Below are 22,057 nucleotides of genomic sequence, written 5' to 3'. Positions count from 1 at the left end.
TGCGGTGGGATAGAAATTATCCAAAACTTATTACAATTGCAATTTTCAACAAACTTCACCATAGGTGGGCGGGGAATCCTTAAGGTCATCTCTCTCTTTTGTCTTCTCAAGACTGGCCGTCTATCCCTACTCCCCCTCACCCCCCCCAAAAAAAAAAGATATTTGGCACAATTCACATACTCCTGCAAACTGTCCTTAACCCCATTACTTAGCTTTCCGAAAATTCCTTGGAATGGATCCATTCATTGGCTGGTATTCTGGTAAACTCAACCTAGGTTTAACCCCAGACTAAACAAGAATTCTAGCCAAAACTAGGATAACCGTTCAGGTGACACGATATTTTGCTCCTGCAACCATTGCTAAAGTCGTAATACCCCAGGAGGCATAGGATTAGAGTTAAGATTGTAATAGAATGTTTGGTTTAGAATAATGTAAATATTAGGATTTGGGTTTATTTAGTTTTGGAAATCAAAGTTTATGTTTCGCTTTATTTGTTCAGATTTTCCAATGGAGCAATTTTATATTGCGCATTTTTTTACCGCATGAATAAAATGATTCGTTTTTGGTGAATTAGGGTAGCTAGTGGCACCCCATAAATATCGTCTTGGTTAACCTTGGGTAAACTGAACCACTACTTTGAGAATACCGACCATTGTGTACATCTGCCATGCAATAGCTCAGTTTGATACTTTGTAATCAACCATCATTTTCCGGAAATAAAAAATCATAAGATAGGCCTATTTCTATTTCTACTTCAGCGGGAAAAAAGAGTATCATCAGTATGTAATTACAAGCGAACGGTAAAGAAGACACACTACCAGATCTCTGCTGTGGTTTTATTCTGCATGCCTGTTGTAATAGAAGTAGATACATGGAGACAATAAGCCTGGACGAATTTAATGAAGACATAGTAATATCACTCCAAAATATCATCAGTCTGCTTCCTACAATCATTACACGCGCTCAATACTTTAATCAAGAAGGATTGACTGTGCTTGGATTACCTCGTATTATATCTCATAAAAATTACCTTTTCGAAACAAACTGGGTTGGACAGTTTGAAAAACGATGACAAATGAGAGGGTCCGTAGCATGATAATGGAGTGACAAAATCGATTAGTCTATGAACCAAATGACAGGCTGGGACTTTATTACACGAAGCGTGCGTTGCCCATGATAAAGCGTTTTTAGGAGATGTGTTCCTGTTCGCATACTCTTTCGGTATTGTTCGCGCAGCCGAATGTTTCATGTATCGTTTTCAGCCGACTAAACCAAACCCCTTTGACATTGCTTGCCCGGGCAAATGGAAATGAAAAGGGCTTTTGGTTGATTCGTAAGAGGTACCTTAGGCAAGGATGTAATTGCGATCAACAAGAAAGGGATTGAAGATTGCCGTTCGGTATCAAATAAACAAGTATCGTTTCTGAGAAACAATACCACATGATGCGGCTCATTAGATCGCGTTTCTCCGTCTCATCTGACATTTTGCTGATGGACGTAATTCCAATCGCTCTTCTTCCTATCTATCTCTCTTGATCGCATCCACTTCCAGGTCCTTATTTCAGCTCGTATACCGGACGAGAATAAAAGTACATGTGGCATTCTATTACAGTAATGAAACACGCCGCCAGAGAATATGTTTGAGTATGATTTTATTTCCACTTTCTTTGTCCTTTTTTAACCCGGATCTCCTGGGATGACTTGCACTTTTTTTTCGTCATGGTGGAGTCTTGCAGAAGTGATCGAGTTTGAAAGAAGAGGGTCTATATTTATAATGAATAGTGAAAATCGGAAATCGCAATGATAGGTTTACACTTCGCCGCAACATTGCATTACACTTCAAGTATTAGATAACAAGCGTGTTGAATCCAGCGTTTTCATGGGACTTTATACAATTGACCAGGGCCATGTCTTATAAAGAGTGACGATTGATCCGATCAATCTCAAGTATATGGAAATTCATCACTGTCATATTTTTTTTGTAGGAAATTTGCTCAATGTCATTTGGAAACAAACAAAAAAAAAGCATGCTGTATTTTCAAGAAAACATTGAATGTATGAATATACGTAATTTATAGAAAATATTTTGAACAAACATGTATGCTAGATTTTAATTTTGCTGGTCTTCCACAGTTGTGATTGATCAGATTAATCGCAATTCTTTTTTTTCTGTTTTTATTGGTTTTCATAAAATAACAGTAACAAACAATATAGGCTGACAATAAGTTCAAGGCTATTTAAACACATTAACAAGCTAAATTATCTCAAATTAACTTTGTAAGACGGGCCCCGGATCATTAGAAAGGGAGAGAGGATTATAACAAAATAAGTGCATCAGTATGGTGTAGGTTTATAAAATATAGAAATATTTGTATAGTTTTATATAATTATTTCATGTCGTAATTATGATGACTATTATCATTATGGTTTGACTTGTAGAGGAGACACAATATAACTCTAAGAAAGTTTTCTTGACGACACAAGTTTCGAAGACAATAACATCTTTCCAGTCAAATATGAATAAGTCTTTCTAACCTAATTAACCCTCTTGTTTTTACATCGTTAAACCAAGAATTTTTATTTCATAGGGTCTAGAAAATATTTTGATTGTAAAACCATTTCTACAGATTGCGTCATCAATCATGTTTCTATATATGCATTGTTGCAGTGGCGTAATGAGCCAACAAGTTTGATCGGGCTGGATATGGCTTATCAGGCAAAATTTATAAGAATAAAAAAAATTATCTTTCATTTTCTCTCTTTTTAAAAATCTTTGTTGTGAAAAATTCAGGGACACCACCAAGCCCCCCCCCCCATCTTTACGCCAACGCATTGTTGTCAGGAACTATACTGAATTAGCATTTCACAAATACCGTTTTGAAAAGATAATTCTCAACATTCTGATATTTTTTTACAACACTCAACCAATTACCTGCAGCTTTACTCAATTTTAATCAATTTTCGCTCCTTTTGGCAATCTTATCCATCATAATGATCTTTCATCTTCGTCGAGTTACATGGGTGTTTTTTTAGTTTTATGTTCGATTCCACTCAGAGCTTCATATATTGCATTATTGAGTAATGATATCTCGAAAAAAGTGTATAACAATATTCTTGGGAAAGAATACAAAATGATGAAAAATCTTGAAGGGTTAATACCAAAATCATGAATCTAAGACACGGATCGTTGTTGAAATCAAAATCTTCATTATTTATCCTTCTTTGGTTCTTTATTTAAAGTTAGTCAGTCTGAATTGTTGTATAGTCCGCAAATAAAATGTTGTCAGCAACATTTGCTATCGTCGTTATTGTTTTATTTTCTCGTGCGAATTGCAAACAATTTATTGAGCTCTCGAAATATTCAGATTCATTGGATCTTGGAAATTTTATCTTCATATATTCCTGTTAGTATTTTTCTATACTAATTGCTTATTCCTTAATGTTGATTCAAAACCTTTCACGCTGTCAAAAATTTTCACTTTCATTTTTTTCGTAAGATTTAAGATTGGTAGGCCTATTTGTTTTTCTCTTTTGCGGATGAACATGAATCTGTAATTGTTCTAAATTCATAGATTCATGCTATTATTTTCTTTCTACAAATTGCTCAAATCTAATCGTGAGATAGCCTAATAGTGTCTTCATTGCTATCACAGATTCAAAACTTTTTAAGGTTTAGAAAAGCCCGATTCAAGATCTGTAATAAACATCATGAACGGTATTTACCCCTTCCCTCACACGTCCTTAAACATTTTTTTTCAATTTATAGCCGATTAAGAGAGCTCAGAGGAGGCGAATGTGCCCCGGCCGCAGACCGTAAGGAGATACCTTAGTGTTCACTCGCTGGTCGAGCTCGCATCAACGATGAAACTGCTGCCTCCATGGTATTATTTGTGTGGAGACCGATTGACAAATGGAGCAATTTGTGCTCATTCACGTAGCGGGTGTATCAAATAACACCCAAATCCTGGCCCAGGTCGCAGCGCACACATCTAACGACGCCGCGATCGTAGTCAAATGGCGATTTCGGAAATTGATTAGAGGGGGAAAGAGGAAACAAACTCAACATCTATCATTTATTTTGGCATGTCTTGAATGGGTGAAATATTTCGGGTTGTTAGGGAAAGGTGGAGTGATTTTGTCGCGGTGACCAAGGGGGGTATAAGGGCTGCAAGCACCCCTTACATGCCTTCCCGATGTTTGCGTTTTATCGGCATGATGATTGTTCGAATCCGCTATACAGTTTATCAAAATGGGAGTATGGACTATTCAGCATTACCCTAAGTATTTATTTTCAACTTCAACATAACTTGAGAACAGAAATTGCTCTCGTAAAAAAGCCTTTATATTGCGTGGGAGGGAACAAAATGACCCTCAAAAAGTTCGATCTTTAAAAATCGTTACGATCTTTAAACATAATGACATGAGAGGATTTATAGAGTTACACGACGAACTCATCTAATTTCCAAATTCTTTCTTTCCTCTTGCTTTTTTCTCAAATTTTGTGTCCTACATTTGGAAACATTTTTAATTATTAAAAAGGACCTTTCTGCCCTTACCCCATTCCATAAACCACCGCTTACTGAATAATGATAATAATATTCAGTTTTTTGTATAGCGCATAACACATGAATAACGTCTCTATGCGCTTCCAAAGGACTAAGATATTTTTACCCTAACTTTAGTCCCGCAGCCTTTTACAGCGCGGTGGCATTTCAAGGAATAAATTCCTGCCAGGTACCCATTCACCTCACCTGGGTTGAGTGCAGCAAAATGTGGATAAATTTCTTGCTGAAGAAAACTACGCCATGGCTAGGATTTGAACCCACGACCCTCTGTTTCAAAGTCCGGAGACTAATCCACTGGGCCACAACACTCCACTAAATACCATCTACATTCTATATCACTTCTTCATATTATATAGAGATCGAAAGATAAGGAGGGCGTTTCATGAAAGGACTTGTCGGACGTTTTATCCGACAAGTCCCATTTTATCTGACAGTTACTATAGGAACAGTGCCTCTCAGCCAATCAAAATCATGGAAAGATGTCAGATCTGACAACTTGTCGGATGAAAATATTGATGAAACGCTCCCAAGGTCGCCCAGAAAAAGTCGTATTGTGACTTCTATTTCCCTAAGCCCCTCTACACCCCCCCCCTTTCACCCTCTAGAATGAATACGTGTCCACCCGTGCATGCTTCCTAGGGAAATTGTGTATGTGGACCTGGTCAATCTGTATTAACTACGTTCTTATTATGATCGATGTTATTTTGAGTCAAAAGGTCAATGTCGATAGGTGTGTGGGATTACTCTATCTGTTCGAATCAGATTTGTTTCATGGTACATCAAGCTTGGTAAAAACCTGGTGTTTCAAATTGAATGTCATGATATATATTTTTTTTCTTGACAATGGGGCAAAAGGTTAGCAATTGTTATACGTCATTTTGACCACTGTTAAATCTCTGACAAATATTAAATTGTTTAGAGAAAGAGGTGATGAAGTAGAAGACAACAGTATCCTTCACTTTTGATTTATTCTCTTTTTGAGAGATATAAGACCAAAATAACAATAAGAAGAGGAATTAATGAAAAAAAATAAAATGATAGTGGTGATGATAAAAGATAGAAAGTAGTATTATAATAATGATAATAATTGTAATGAAATGATAATAACAATGATAATAATGATTCTAATAATAATAACAATAATAATAATAATTTTAATAATAATGATAACTATAATATAATAATGATGATAATAATAGCAATGATAATAATAATTATAAGACTTATAATTCGTTCGTACTATGGAGTGCTCAAGGTGCTACATGCATCACTCTCATAGAAAGATAGATAAGTTGCGTATAAGAAGTCTTGGTTAAATCACCAAAGAATTAATCTTAAATCTTATCTGGCACTGTAATTTATTTTCACAGGAAATTTAAATGTGAATAAGAGCAAAATAATGACAAATGAAAAGTGATTTCATATCTTCTGTAGACAGCAGTATGTAACACAATTCATCATGGGAGATTATAACGCTGATCAGGTGAATTTGAACTTGATCTTCAAACAGTTTTCTATTTCCCAGAGAGTCTAATACCACTTGGGCAATCCCCAATTGGTCTACTATTAAATTTAGTTGTTGAATCTTATGCCAAGATGGTATAATTTACATTTCCGTCATCTTTTCACTTTGTCAAATTAAAATTTGATTCACAAGTATTCTAAGCATGTAGAAAGATTTCTTGAACTTGTTGAATTAGTGTTGAGAAATAAATATCTTATTAAGCCTTGTGACTATTTGATTCGTAAATGAAAAAAAGTAACTTCATATCTTCTGAAGATAGCCAAGTGTAAAAGCACGCATCTGGGAAGATCATGTGCTGATCAGAGGAACATTTACTTGGCCTACAAGTAGTTAATATACTTCCAAGATAGTCTATAGTCCACATCAGCTAAGCAAATGTTGGTCCTTTAGTTAAATTATACCATTTACTTCCCAAATTTTATGTCAAAATTTTCTACTTTCCACGTCCGTTATCTCCTAATCATTTCGCAATTTGTCCAATTGATCAAGAAAGCATTTTCGTTGAAATAGTGTTAAGGAATAATAATTATGTAATCTTGTCCCGCCCCTTTTTTTCCGGGAAAATTGATTTTGTGAATAAGATCAAATACTGATAAGTTAATAACTTCATATCTTCTGAAGATATGTGAATCATGGGAGATTATAATCCTGATCAGATAAATATTTCACTTGGTCTGGAAGCAGTTGGTCTTCTTTCCACATATTCTTAAACTTCATTGGCTAAACCCATTTTTTCTACACTCAATTTAATCTAATTATACAATTTAGTCATCAAATCTCATGCCAAGATGGTATAATTCAAATTTCCGTTATCTTCTAATTATATTACACTTTGTCAACTTTTTTGGCTTGGTGCTGAGGAATAGAATGAGTCTTGTCAAGCCATGTGACGTATATTCCCGGTAAAATTGATTCGTAAATGAGGTCAAATTTAGAAATAAAAAGATAAAAAGTGACTTCATATCTTCTGTAGATAGCAGTGCATGTGTGAATCATGAGAGATTGTAACGCTGGTCAGATGAATATTTCACTTGGTGCAAGCAGTTAGTCTTCTTTCCAGATAGTAAAATTAATAATACTAACGTTTTATTTACCGAGGGTAGCCACTTCAGTTAGGAAACTGCTCTACCAGCGGGCCATGCATATTATAATATGTTATCATTACCCTTCTCCAATCTAAATGCTGAGCGCCTAGCAAGAAGGCAGAAGGTCCCATTCTTATAATTCTTTGGTATGACTCGGCCGAGGATCGAACCCACGACCTCCCGTTCATGAGGTAGACGCTCTACCACTGAGCCACCATGCCCGGTTAAAACCTCAACGACCAAACCCATTTGGTCTACTTCCAATTTGGTCTAGGTACCATTTGGTCTACTCTACACTTGGTATAGTATCCACTTAGTATAAATATCATCAATAAGTCTTATGGTCAGATGGTTTAGTTTCCTCTTCTGTTGTCTACTAATCACTACACATTTTACATACAAATTTGATTCACAAATATTAATCTAAAATAATTAGTTGTGAACCAATTGGATATCAGAGGAAATAGAATCGGTGTACAGACATCCCCCCCTCCCTATTTTTCAAGAAAAATTGAGAAAAGGGGGGAAAGTGCAGATCCCAGCCATGGCGTAGATTTTTTATTCAGAGTATTGTTTAAAATTCTATCGCAAAATGTCATTTTTGTTTTGAAAGATGTCAACATATTTTGCTCCCTCACTTTGCTCGTTTGCAACTTTTTACAAGTTTTGCCCGATACGCCATGTTTGTTCCCCTCATTTTTTCCTCATTACACCACTAGGAAATGTGTATAACCTTACTGGAAATAAGACGAAATGCATAGGTGAATGGATTGAATGACAATAAGGCCAACTGGTTAGTAGACAAACTTGTCGAAAAAGAAGTATACATGTAGCATGTAGGGCTATAGGCAAACTTTTTTTCGTGTACGAGGATGGAGTCTTAATTTGTGACTGTGACAAGTTAAACGCGGAGGTCAAAATAGCGGCGTGATCAGTATTTTTTTCCACTCTTATTGACCATTGATTCTAATTCTTATTTCTCTTTTTTTCCAGGGGGATTTATACCTGTTGATCATCTGATCGTTCTCGATAAACCGATTAGGATTGATTCAGCAGCTTTCCTATCGATGTCCGTCCTAACTGTGCTGGGAATCATCCTCGCCCTTCTCTTCTTAGCATTCAATGTGAAATACAGAAAAACAAAGTAAGTATATTCGGTTTTCAGCGTCAATTATTGAAATATTGTAGATATACTCTGGATTATTTGCCACAAGAACCACCCCCCTCGAAATAGTGATGATTCTAAATGAATTCATTTATAATGAAATAAATATTTAGATGAATGAATGAATGAGTTAATTTATAACATTATACATTTTATAGTGTTAAGTTTGAAATTAATAAATGAGTTGAATTTAATTGAATAAATATATGATTAGATAAATTAATGAACGACTGATTAGATAAATTGACTACAAAAATGTGTAAATGATAACAATAAGATCAATATCAATAGTAATAATGATGATAATAATAATAATAATGGTAATAGTCATAATAATTATGATAATAGTAATAATAATAACAACAATAATAATATTGATAATAATAATTTTGACTGCATATACATGACTTGTGTTTTATTCATTTTTATGTTTGACGCACCCTGAATTGATTTCAACCAATCATAGATTCATCTCAATTTTGTTGTTCTTTTCTTGACGCATCACCCCAGGTACATCAAACTCTCAAGTCCCAACCTGAATAACATCCTTGTAGTTGGTTGTATAGCGGTCTACTCAGCCATACTGATGATGGGATTGGATGGCGATAAAGTATCTGATGTTGTCTTCGCTCCACTCTGCACGGTAAGTACAGTGGCGCTGTCCACATTCGGGGTGCACACAAGATTGGTAGTCTGCAGGCACAGACCCCTTGGTTGTCACAATTTGCATAGTACATAATGCAGAGTCTGAAGTAGTGAGACTAGATTCACTATGTACTGTGGCTGGCTATACTTTCTAATTATTTGACACAGACCAGAGAGTTTGGAGTCTAGTCCTCACTCAAGATGTAGTTTTAGTTCAAGCAGGGTTGTCATGGTCTAGTGGTCACGACTCATCTTTCAATGAGAGGAACATGGGTTCAAATCTCAGTGTTTTCCATTCAGCCACAAACTTATCCACATTGTGCTGCACTCAACCCAGATGAGGTGAATGGGTATTAATTCATTGAATGCACCAAGTGCCTTTAGCAGCTGGAGTTACAGCTGGGATAATATATAGTGCGTCATTGAATAGGAAGCTAGCCCGGGAAAATTCTACGCAAGGTTATTGTGCAGGGCCTTCACTCAAAGAAAGTGGTCTGAATACGTAGCCTAAATTGCCTGGTTTGGACTCTGGACGGTACGGGTGTGGGAAGGGGATACTTCTTGCTCTGAACGTTTCGCTTTCAGTAAAATACAAACCAGTTTTCATATTTTTTAACAGTATATTTTCCATCTCCCACTTTCACTCTCTGGAAATACAGAATATGATACCATATACGTTATATAAAATACAAATGTAATTTTCCGAATACTTTGCCGAGATGATAGTGCTCTTATTATTCATAAAGACAAATGAAATACATAATTACTGTTGACAAAAAAGATAAACATTTGATAAAAATTTAAAAAGATAACAATGTTCTTAATATATGCCTATCACTGATCTAATGATATAAAAATTATAGCTTTGTGCATTAAACTGAGTCTTACAAAAGCACTTTACCAAAAAGAATTATTCGGATTAAAGATATCCTCGTACATCATGTTAGAACACTTGCGTCTACATTAAAAATAACATTGTTATAAAAAAAATATCGATAAAAATTAATGCTCTCCAGGATTTTGGAAATATTGTTTTGTTTTTGCCTTTTGTCTTTGTTTTTATTGCAAAATATCATTTTGTAGAACATCGAGAAGTATGCCTCCTACAACTGATATGACAATCACTGATTAATGATTATCAAATTTCTGACATATTCTAGTCAGAAATAACGCTGTTCTAGTAAAATAGAAAATAATCAAATATGACTATAATAATACTCAGCTGACCCTGTTAACAAGTCATTTTTGACTGATTTGGTCATTTTTTACTGATTTGATCCAAGAAAGAAAATCGAAAAGAAAAGTTATATCAGAAACAAAGAATATTGATCATGCTATTCTGGTTATACAAGGACTGTAGGCGTAAGCAATTTGTTTTTTACCCCAATCAGCCAATAGTTGACGAAATTACTTCGTTTGACCATGTAAACATCTTAATGTGGAAGCACATTTGATCAACCTAAATCTGAACACTTTGTTTTGTATCTTTTCTACTCTGTTCCGTTACATTGCTCGCTTTTTGTCGTTGCAATGTCTTTGAATCCATATAATGATTTTGCTCATATCAAATGTAACTTTTTTAAATGAAAATGTTTATCATTTACTTTCTCTTCTATGTTTTCTAGATTCGTACATCGTTTTTAGCAGTGGGATTCTCCATGGCGTTTGGATCGATGTTTGTCAAAACATATCGAGTTTATCACATCATTACACATGCTACTAGTAGAGTCATCAAAAGAAAAGTGAGTAGTATTCTATATAGTGTAAAAACTCCGACGTCACTTCCTAATGGGCCCGATAGACCACCAGAGCAAATAGCATTTGATTCACGACCATGACGTTTTATTGATTGGTTGGTTGACTGACTGACTGAATGAATGAGTGAATGAATGAATGACGATCATGATGGTTTATTGTTTGATTTATTGATCGATCGATCGATTTATTACTTTTATTTGCAAACAATGACCTAACAAATACAAAAGTATCAGAGTTCCTTGACAGAATTCTAAACGAAAACATACAGATGAAAATACTCTATTCAAAGCCATTTATATCATGGCTCAGTTCTCCCCAGAGGTCCATAGCCCGTGAAAGCCGAGATGGCTTATTTCCAATGGAGACGGCACCTAATTTTCAAACAGATAGAAAAAACAAAGTACACTTGTGAAAAACACATAAATCACCCTTCCAGTATGTAGGATCGCCAACATCCCATAAATCCCGTATTAGTTTGATAACACATGTTTATGCGTTATAAAACGGGGCCAAGGATCGCCTATCACCGTAGGCCCATGGTAAAGAAAACTGAATTATAATCCACCTTTTTTCTTTTATTTTTTGCCTCATTGACCCTTGGGTTCTTTCCCTTACTAGTCCGTATATAGATCATAATATTTCTTGTTGTATATTATTCGCCCTAATCACAGATAGGGATAATCGGGGTTTTTTTTCAAATAATTGTATCACACTAACAAAATTATGTCATTGCCTTCCTGAGAACAACAAACTGGAGATATTTAAAAAAAGAAAAAGAAAAAAACCCATGTCAGTGCGTTGTACTGATTTCTTTCATTGGCTATTGAATCCCTGCAGCTGATCGCCTGAAAGAAAACTTGTCCATGGCACCGTGTTACATAATCAAGATGCCAACTTCCCCTCTTTAAAATTGTCCAGCTTGGTCACAAAAAAACTCCTGAAGTGGCGTTTAATTATTTTCACTTCATTTTTTTTCAGGGTGACTTGCAGTGACTCACCAGCCCATAAAGAATTAGTTTAACACCTCTCCCCTTCCAAGCTGTGAAAATAAACTACCGCTCTTAAACAATGTTGATGTATTTTTTCTTACTTTTGAATGATATCTGGAATGATATTGGACTATAAATCGAAACTACTGGAGTAAAAAACATAAATGGATCACTGATTGCCACAAAAATGTAAACGCAAATAATATACCAAGACCTCAATCCCACTGTGCTCATTCAAATGTTTTTTTTTCCTTCCTGACGATGTACCCATTATTATAATCCTCCCACTGGATGGCAATCTCACATTAAATTAGGACACATTAATTACCGCCAGAGATACAGGGACTAGATAACTCTGTCTGGGTAGTAATTGGGCTAATCTAGAGCATCAATTTTGATTTCATTGATGTATGATATGACCTACATGGACATCGGAAACGGGACACAGTCAGTTATTGTAAGACCTCGATATCGATTAACGTATAATGTCCAAAGCAACAATGTGAAATCAGCAGTCATAGATGACATTTTTTTATTATCCAAGTCATGACAACTTTTGAATGATACTGATCACCACTGGTTATAACTCGGATAAGCTAGATCGCGCTTAGCGTGGTGCGTTATTATCTAAATTGTCACTTTTAGGTCCTATACATCACGGACGTTACGATTGGCGAACGTCACCATCGACGGGTGTAAACTTGTAGCCTGTTGCAAATAGTGATTACGCGTGAATTACATGTTACTGTGGTTATTGATAGCACCATCCATCGTAAGGATAATTCTGACATGTGTAGATCCACCCTTGGTACAGAAGTTCTCTTGATTAGCTAAACTAAGATGTGCCACATTAAATGCAAAATTTCCACTTTATTTTTGCATGTTGATTAACAAAATGCAACTACATTCATGCTACTTTAGAATACTTTTCATTAAAACGGCATTTTCATTTCAGTCGTGTGATCAATGCTAAACGATCTCGCTTGATTTTGACATTATAGAAATGAATTCACTTGTGCAAATATTTCAACGCCAACGTTAACTGTTTATGTTATGGCTGTTATTTCAGATGCTGCACGAATCAACTTTATTTCTCATGATAGGGGTTCTTCTATTACTTGACGTCATTCTCATTGCATTATGGGTAATACTTGACCCTATGTATCGACAAGAAAAACGCTTAAATGTCGAGGTGAGTATGAATGGCCAACTTCATCCATGTTTTTGGTTATGTACTAATTATAGAATAAAACTAACTTCCCAGATAATCTTAGGTTTTGCTTCCCAATATTTTTTTTACTTTTTGATTTCCCATAACTTACTTCTTACTTCACTTACTCTTTACTCCCCTAGACTTTAGTTTTTACTTTTATTTTTGTACATCTTCAATTTATGTTTACTCCCCAATAATTATGTTTTTACTTTACATACTTTCTCCTTCCCATTACTTTTTTTTACTAAGATCACTCTAATTTCTTTTCAATAATTTTGGGTTGGTGTATTATTTCATTGGCATCAGCCAATTTTTAAAGTATGACTGCAGAGGACGAGACAAAACTATTATAACCTTCTAGGACATTGGACTTCCTTGGAACTCATGAACAGTTATAATTTTATTTTGTTTGTTTGTTTGCATTTATTTCTGCGTTCAAAAACACAATACAAAATTATTTATAATTACAAAATACAAAATAATTCATAATATAAACAATGTGGTCATATTACATAATAAATACAAATAAGGATGTGAGTATAAATTAATCTTTTATAAATGTAAACATATGCATATAATGTAATAAATGAACGCAGGAGACCGCCATCGTGAGCGGTTAGGCTTGAATTGATGGCGGCCTCATAAAAGATTCGTGACTAAGATTGATATTTACTGACCAAGTGGGTGCATTGCAAGTGCAGGTGCTGGTGCTGTGTATAGCAGTTGAGTAAAATCAGAATATTAAATAGCGAATGTGAATATTTGAGTGAATGTTTTAATTTGGAGGGTGGGGTTGATAAGATTGAATGAGTATATGGTTGAACACGTTTTAATATTGTTTGGAAGACCATTCCAAATGTCAGGACCATGGTGTCGTATTGATTTAGAGGCAATTAACAGTCTGGGGTTAGAGAGATGAAAGTTTCCGGATATGCGCGTTGGGTAAGTATGGACAGAACTATTAAATTTGAACATGTTATCAAAGGACGAAGGGAGCAGATTGTTAATATATTTAAACATAATTATAGTTATTTGAATAGTATATAAGTCAGCAATTTTTAATGTTTTCAGTTTAAAAAATAAAGGATCAGTGTGAGCCAAATAATGTGATCCTGTACAAATGCGAATTGCTCTTTTTTGTAATTTAGAAATAGAAGTAAGTTTTGTAGAACCACAATTAGCCCAAACAACGTTACAATATGTTATATACGGGAGTATTAACGAATTATACAATAGAAATAAAGTTTTGTGTGGTAAAATAAATTTCAACTTGGAAATTATTCCAATATTTCTCGAGATACATATAATGATATGGTGCAGATGTTCATTCCAAGACAAAGCTTGATCTATGATGACGCCTAAGAATCTAGATTGAGTGTTCCGCTCTAATGGTGTGCCGTCAATCTGTAAGTGAATTGGAGAATCTGTAATATGAGAATGTTTAAAATGGATGAAGTGGGTCTTTTTTTAGTTCAAGGATAGTTCATTAGCTTTAAACCACTGTGAGACTTTAATTAATTCAATATTTAAGATGTTGTTTAAGGAAGTTATATTTTTATGAGAAAAAAATATATTTGTGTCGTCAGCAAATAATACAAATGATAAAATGGAAGATGTATTAATAATATCATTGACATATAATAAAAATAAAAGCGGGCCTAGAATGGAACCTTGAGGGACACCACATTGAACTGGAAGTAAACTAGAATCGTTGCCATTAAATGTGACATATTGTTTTCGGTTTATTAAATAATTTTTAAACCAAAGGAGTGATTGACCGCGAATACCATAATAATTAAGTTTTGAAAGTAAAATATTATGATTAAGTGTATCGAACGCCTTACTGAGGTCACAAAATATACCAATGACATGCTCTTTGTTGGCTATGGCGTTTGTTATTTTATCGTAAATTTGGATTAAAGCCAAGTTTGTTGAGTAATTTTTTCTAAAACCATATTGATTAGAAATAAATAAATTGTCTTTGTTGATAAATTCATTAAGTCTATTATAAACTATTTTCTCGAGGATTTTGGATATACTAGGGAGAAGAGATATAGGGCGATAATTGCTTATTTCATGAGGATTGTCTTTTTTGAAAATTGGATTGACTTTGGCGATTTTGAATAAGTCAGGAAATATACCTTGTGATAGAGATTTATTAAAAACATGACTAAGAGGGTTTGCAAGCGGGTGAATTATTTCTTTTAAAAGAGACATACTAATTTTATCATGCCCATGAGATTTGGAGCTATTAAGAGACCGTGTAATGTTGAGAATTTCTGTGGGGTTCGTCGGGTTCAGGAAAAATGAATGTGGATTAGGTTCGGGGAGGTAATCTGTGAAATGCGCATTTTGGCTATTGATCTTGCTTGCAAGTTCGGGTCCGATATTTGTGAAAAATGAATTGAATGAGTTTGCATGAAGGGAAGAGTCAACTTTGGAACCATTTAAAGTCATGTCATCAGTAGGTGGGGGATCTGCACTTGTTCCCATTAGTTCTTTGATGATTTTCCAGGTAGTATAAGTGTTTGAACTGGCATCTTTTATTCTATTAGTATAATACATTTTACGTGATAAACGAATTAATTTTGTTAACTTGTTGCGATATACTTTGTATTTTTTTAAATTGGCTTCAGTAGGATTGCGTAAATGTGACTTGTAAAGGCAATTACGTGTCTGTATTGATTTTAATAAACCTTTTGTTATCCATGGTTGTTTGGGTGTTTTTCGATTATTTTTTACTTTTCCTATGGGAATATTCTTTTCATAATAATGTTGTAATTTATTATTTAAGAGATTATACGATGTGTTTGCGTCAGTTTCATTATAGACATCCTCCCACCCCTCAAGTAATAAGTCTTGCTTCATTAATTCAATATTACGTTTAGATTCTTTTCGATATGAGCGTTGGTTAATTGATTTGGGGCACGGTAACTTCATTTCACAAGTTAAAAATATTGGTAGGTGGTCTGAAACTTCAGAGCATAGAATTCCTCCTATCATTTTATTATTCATGTTGCTATGTACGTTGGAAAAAATATTGTCAATTTGAGTAGATGAATTTGGGTTGATTCTAGTGGATTTATTGATGAATGAATGGAAGCCGAATGAGTACATTAGTTTCATAAAATTGATTGAGTGATTACTGTCGACCGAGGGTAGGAAATTGATATTAAAATCACCAAAAATAAAAGTATGTTTATTTTCATTACCTATTGCATATAAATATTGCTCTAGCTCCTCACAAAACAAATCAAGATTAGAGCCTGGTGGTCTATAAATCAAACCTATGATGATATTTTTAAATCCTGTGTTTTCAATTTCAATGAACAAAGACTCTGCATGCAAGAGTTTCACATCGGAACGGATCTTAAATTTTAGTTTATCAATAATATAGAAGGCCACGCCTCCGCCTCTTTTTCCTTTGCGGTCTGCCCTTATCAACTTATAATTTGGTAAATTAAACAAATTTGGGGAATTATCATGCAACCATGTCTCGCTAATACCTATAACAGAAAATTTGAAATTATTTAATGTGTGTAAGAGATTTTCAAAATATTCGAAGTTTCTATTGAGACTTCTTAAATTTGCATGTAAAAAGGAAATATGATCGGAATTACTATCAAACATATTATTAAATTCTTGAGGTGTATAGTATTTGCTGTCATGTGAATTGTCTATGTAATTATCAAGAATAAAAGAGAGGGACTCCATCAAAATTGATAAAATGTAAAGTACCATAAACTAAGAAAGGGGTCAACTGCAAGGGTGCTTGTGGTGTAGGTGCGTTTGCTAGTGATTGAACGGGTGTTCATGTATGTCTGTGGTGCAAATGTGCAGTCAATATCAATATAAATTACATGTACAAAAAGAACAAGACCCATCTTGGTCAGCAAGAACATATCATTGGAAGCATTAGAGCAGAGCTCAACCACCCAAGTATAAATAAGATTTGAAATCATTACACTTTAAAAAAAAAAATAAACGGTCAGTTGAAAATGAATTAAGAGTATACCCAGAAATATGTCTTAAAATGATGTGGGGGATGTTTAATACGTAAGTTAGGTACAAGTCTAGCGAACGATTAGAAAAAAAATCAGATTGTATCAATCAATTTTAAGTAGCAGATTCATGCCCTTACAGTGTAGGCCTATAAACATTCACTTTATTCCTGTTCTGTTGAGTATTTGATAGCCATGCATGACGGAGTTGCCACGCCTTCTCTGATCAGACACTGGCCGGGTTGAACATGCGCGAGTTAATAATCAACATGAATGTCGGGCTGTTTTGGAAAAAAAACATGTGATGAAATTATTAAAGCCGGGTGTAACGCCCACATCAATCAAAGGTAACAAATGAAATAGAGTTAAAAACCTCGTCTACTTTTATCTCACAGGTTTCTGACGATGGCACACGGGCATATGTACCGGTCATCGAAGAATGCACGTCGTTTCACCAGAGCAAATGGCTGGTAGCTCTTTACGCCTACAAGGGGCTTTTACTTCTCTTCGGCGTCTTCCTCGCTTGGGAGACTCGGAAGGTTAAGATACCCGCCCTCAACGATTCGCACTATATAGCTGTCTGTGTTTACAACGTCGTCATCATGAGCGTGCTCGCTGTCGTGGTCAATAACTGGGTCATCCAGGGCAATCATCGGACGATGTCGTTCATGCTTGTTTCTCTCTGTATCTGTATTACTACCACTGCCACGTTGTGTCTACTTTTTGTACCAAAGGTAATATTAGTTTTATTAATGTTGAGACCTTGATGAAAATAGATGTGATGTTAATTTAAGGGAGTGTTAAGTCATTTTTACGTGCATGCCTTTAACTCTCAACACGCTAATGTTGATATTGTTACCAAATTAAGCGCAAAATACGCATAAATGATATTATGGCATGTTAAGAGTTTTTATGAGTAAGTGAAAATTGCATGTAGGAAAAGTTTTAGGCATGCATGTTTTATACAAAATGTAAAGAAAGATATTGCAAAATAAAAACTTAGAATAACAAAATGTTTCATAGAATGTCGAGAATGGTTCATGATGATTTAAGGGTGGTCTTCTGGCTTTGCAAAATATTACCATTTTCATTTGATCCTTACCATACAATTTTAATGTTTTTCCTCATTTGTAGCTTCATGCAATAAGAATAAGTGTTAGCAGCGACCCTGTCACCAGGTCGGTTGGGCTAGAAGTCAAGGGTCGAACCCGTCGCTTTGTGATGGACGAATCGACAGAGCTAAAGGAAAGCATCTATCGAGCTGAAATTCATATACGCGCATTCAGAAGAGAAAAGAGAAAGGTAAGTGATGGCAGCAACATTATTATTCGACTTTACTTTGTAGACAATTTTATTAAATGCCATTGACGATTATGCGATGTTGAAAAAAACATAAATAGATAACGAAACGCGATTACTTTGTTGGTGATGGACAACTCTAAGAATTTCAGAAAGCATCCTTAACGTGTCGAACTCCCCCTTTAGTCCCCACGCTTGAGCTTAATTAGAAAGTTGAACGTTGTTACCCTCCACAAAGTTTTATGCGATTTACATGAAAGCTATTAATAAAAGTAAATAGATCCCTACCAAAAGAAACTTTTATTTTTAGAAGATGGAATCTGCCCCCCCCCCCCCCCTTCAACCCAGAAATTACATGTCAGGCTTTTAACAACGTCTCTCGTGCATTATATTTGTTAGTATACACAGATTACAAACTTATTTCATATATAAAAAGTGCGTTATTTATATTCAATATTTGCAGCTTGATTCCAAAATAGCCGAGCTGGAAGGTATACTACGCATGCTCGAACGTGAGGAACAATACCGACTAGGCCATCTTAGTGAATTTGACCTTGATCCGTCAGGGAAGGAACATGAATTACAAATGCTGCTTCATTTACCAGAGACTCCTATCGACAACCAAGAATCGTGTGCGGTTAACCGATTCGAACAGGAATACAAACGGATAGTGAATCAAAATCTGACATCGGTTAGTGGTAGTGGACGGAGCGAAGAGAGACCGGGTAAAACCGAAACCCGGAGAAGGACATCAGTGTTGCCTTTCAAAGCGCTGGGGAAAGAGAACAGTTTCACACATACGCCCCTCATGGCGAAGTTTAGTACTGACACCGACGAAACCAATTCGGATATCTGTCCGGATTTGGATACGGAGAAGAGTACGGTTATAGAACGCTGCTACGGTACCTTGCGCGGGACAAGTAGTGCAGGAAGCAGCGAAAGTTTGTCTTCTAAACTCAGGGCGATTAGCGATGGCGGTGTTGGTTTGCTAACCGATAGTAAAGGAATGAGAACAAACGACATGGATGAGGAGGATGAGACCGAGATCGAGAATAACGATCAGGAGGACGCGGACGAAACGTCCGCTCTCGCGTTTCGCCGCACCAGCAGCGCGGCTAACCGCGGTAGCAACAAAGATATCCCCAGTACTTCAGAAGCTGCGGACAAGGAAGATCTGAACTTTGACGAAAGGACACTCATCACCGAAATGCAAGACCTTCAACTTCGACTACTGCAATTAAATGGCAAAGCCAACATGATATACTACGTATGATGTACAGCGATTTTTTTGCAATGACTTTCTTCTAAATGTCAAAGTACTTCACCTTTATGAACCGGTGATATTACTTCGTTTTTGTACTGCAATGTTTCAATATGTTGACATAAATTTTGCAAACATGTATATTGATATTATAATATATTACATTTTATAAAAACAAAGTGGCATTTGATGCCATTTTTAATCTGAAATCGAGGAGGATATCTTTTTTATACTGCAATTTATGAATGACATGGGCACATGAATGTATAATGTACTATCACTTACCTTTGCCACTGGTCTTATCGAAATATGTCTTGATATGACTATCATGACACTGATTTCAAAATCTCAAAACTTTGAATCTTCAACTGATGTAGACACGATAATATTATATTAATTAATATAAATCACTCGAGCACTTTGTTTTATTAACAAACCTTGTGATATTGCACTAGTTTTCTCAAACGTTCTCAAAGAACAGCCGCACTTTTCTTGATCATCTTTTCAGTTGCAAATCAATCGATCAGTCATCCAAGCAGTCCATAAGTGTTCGAAAGCAAGTTGTATTCTACATCGTCAAATTGTGTATTGCTAATTGTTCTATATACCCTAACCGCAAAGCCCACTTCATTCATTCTCTCACCAAGTCACTGGAGGCGAAGCGAAATGAAATGCCATATATAATAGACGAGCGACGATTTGGAAGTGGACATGAACCGAAAAATACCTTACTACTTGACACGACCTGACCCGACCTGACGATGACAACTAGACATTTCCCGGCCTACAGGCTTCATGAAGTGGTGCGCTAATCGCCGTTCTGAAATGATGCCCTGGTCGCCTTTCTGACTACCACTCGACTACTTAACAAGACTTTGAAATTTTATGGCGATCTGTCCTTTTGTCTGGATCTGTTTACTCCAAGATTCATTTGCACCATGTCAGGTTGACTACAGTAAACGAACTCATAAAACTGTAAGGTTCTTTGAGACTTTATTATACTGTACGTAAAGCCCTTTGATCGTGACGATTCAAACCTTAATGTTGTAATTTATATTGTAATATGATCAATTCCAAGACTTCTGCTATTTGAGTGATGTTTCCTTGTAACGCTGTCCAGGGACTGAACGACCACTACAACTATTCTGGTCAATTCCTTCGAATTGAATGCTACAGTACTATGGAATTTAAACGGTACACATCCAGACACCACTAATCTCGACCTCTTTATTAGAATGAACTTACTATAGGGATCAACTTGTCTTCGAAACTGAACATGGCCCTGGGAAGCGGAGGTGCTGCGTGTATTATTTTTTCATAGACAACATCCCCAGGAATTCTGGTAGATGTTAAAAAATGAAGAAATGTAACCCAAATGACCTACGTAAACTTTTTTTTTTGCTTTCAAATTTCTCGGCAAGAAAAAGACCTTAATTTTAGAGTGAATAATTTCTTCTTTTTTTTTTTTATTTTACATATATATTAACATCAGCACCCCAGTCAAAGATCGTTGCCAAATAAATATCATCATTATAAAGACATAATTTCCCTACCAACTGACCAATGACATGACTCTACCTATTATGATCGTTGAAGGAATCAGGGCCCCTTCTTACAAAGCGTTACGATGGATCCGACCAATTGCAATTCTATGGAAATACAGCATTGTCATTTTATTTTCTACAAGAAATTTGAAAATGTCCTTTGTAAACAAAGAGAAGCACACTGAATTTTCAAGAAAACCATGCATGTATGAATATACAAAATAAATATTCAAAATATTTTGAAAAAACACAGCATTTTAGATGTTGACATTGCTCGCTTTCCATAGTTGTGGTTGATTCGATCAATTGCAACTATTTGTAAGACGGGGCCCAGACTTTTACCCTGAACAAGAATCATTATTTTAGCATCTACTTTTGTATAATTATGCCTTATATCTACGAACTATCTCGAAAAAAATGTTTGAAATTTTCATACAACACTGTTTTCTTTATGAACTTGACAGTAATTATTCAACATTTAAAACAAGTATTCAGAATTTTAAACAATGTTGCTTAGTTTATTAAATATTGAGTACAAAAAAAAGAAACAACATACTGTCAAGTTCATATATTAAACAGCGTTTTATAACAAAAATAATTTAAACAACGTTTTTTACTGATGGTTTGTCTTATTACCTATTAAAACTGACATCCTACTCGATTGAATTGCATAGCAATCTTACTCCAACAACGGAGACAGACAAAAACAAACAAAATTAATTGAAACCTCAAAGCAAAGATTGACCAAGCCACTGTGACTTTACTTCTAAATCCATTTACATATACATGTATTCATATTTCCAAACCTACTCACCTACTCACTAGAGTATTTATTTGTAATAGATTTACTTCGTGACTATAAAGGCATATTGTTTTTCCTTAAAGTTGTACTAAGTACTTGCCCAATTTTTTTTACTCACTTTTTTTTATTTTGTACTTACAAATTACTCAAGTACTAAAGACAAGTCTAGGCTACCATGATACTCTGAAAGTACTTTACATGGTTA

The 22,057-nt window shown here is 35.2% G+C and overlaps 1 protein-coding gene across 2 annotated transcripts in view; it reads left to right on the top strand.

Moving 5' to 3' along the window:
- LOC121405665 (gamma-aminobutyric acid type B receptor subunit 2-like) overlaps window positions 1–21,238 on the top strand; it is a 39,003-nt gene extending 17,765 nt beyond the window's left edge. For both annotated transcript variants that reach the window (XM_041596597.1, XM_041596682.1), the window contains exons 8-14: window positions 8,169–8,319; window positions 8,851–8,983; window positions 10,611–10,727; window positions 12,802–12,924; window positions 17,342–17,680; window positions 18,081–18,248; window positions 18,709–21,238. In XM_041596597.1, coding sequence (XP_041452531.1) covers window positions 8,169–8,319; window positions 8,851–8,983; window positions 10,611–10,727; window positions 12,802–12,924; window positions 17,342–17,680; window positions 18,081–18,248; window positions 18,709–19,518 — 1,841 coding nt within the window. In that variant the 3' untranslated portion in view covers window positions 19,519–21,238. The remainder of the gene's footprint in view (window positions 1–8,168; window positions 8,320–8,850; window positions 8,984–10,610; window positions 10,728–12,801; window positions 12,925–17,341; window positions 17,681–18,080; window positions 18,249–18,708) is intronic.
- The last annotated feature ends 819 nt before the right edge of the window (window positions 21,239–22,057 follow it).

The sequence above is a fragment of the Lytechinus variegatus genome, chromosome 1 (assembly GCF_018143015.1).
Source record: "Lytechinus variegatus isolate NC3 chromosome 1, Lvar_3.0, whole genome shotgun sequence".
NCBI lineage: Eukaryota > Metazoa > Echinodermata > Echinoidea > Temnopleuroida > Toxopneustidae > Lytechinus > Lytechinus variegatus.
The sequence above is the reverse complement of the archived record's forward strand: the minus strand, read 5'-3'. Positions and strand labels throughout refer to the sequence as shown.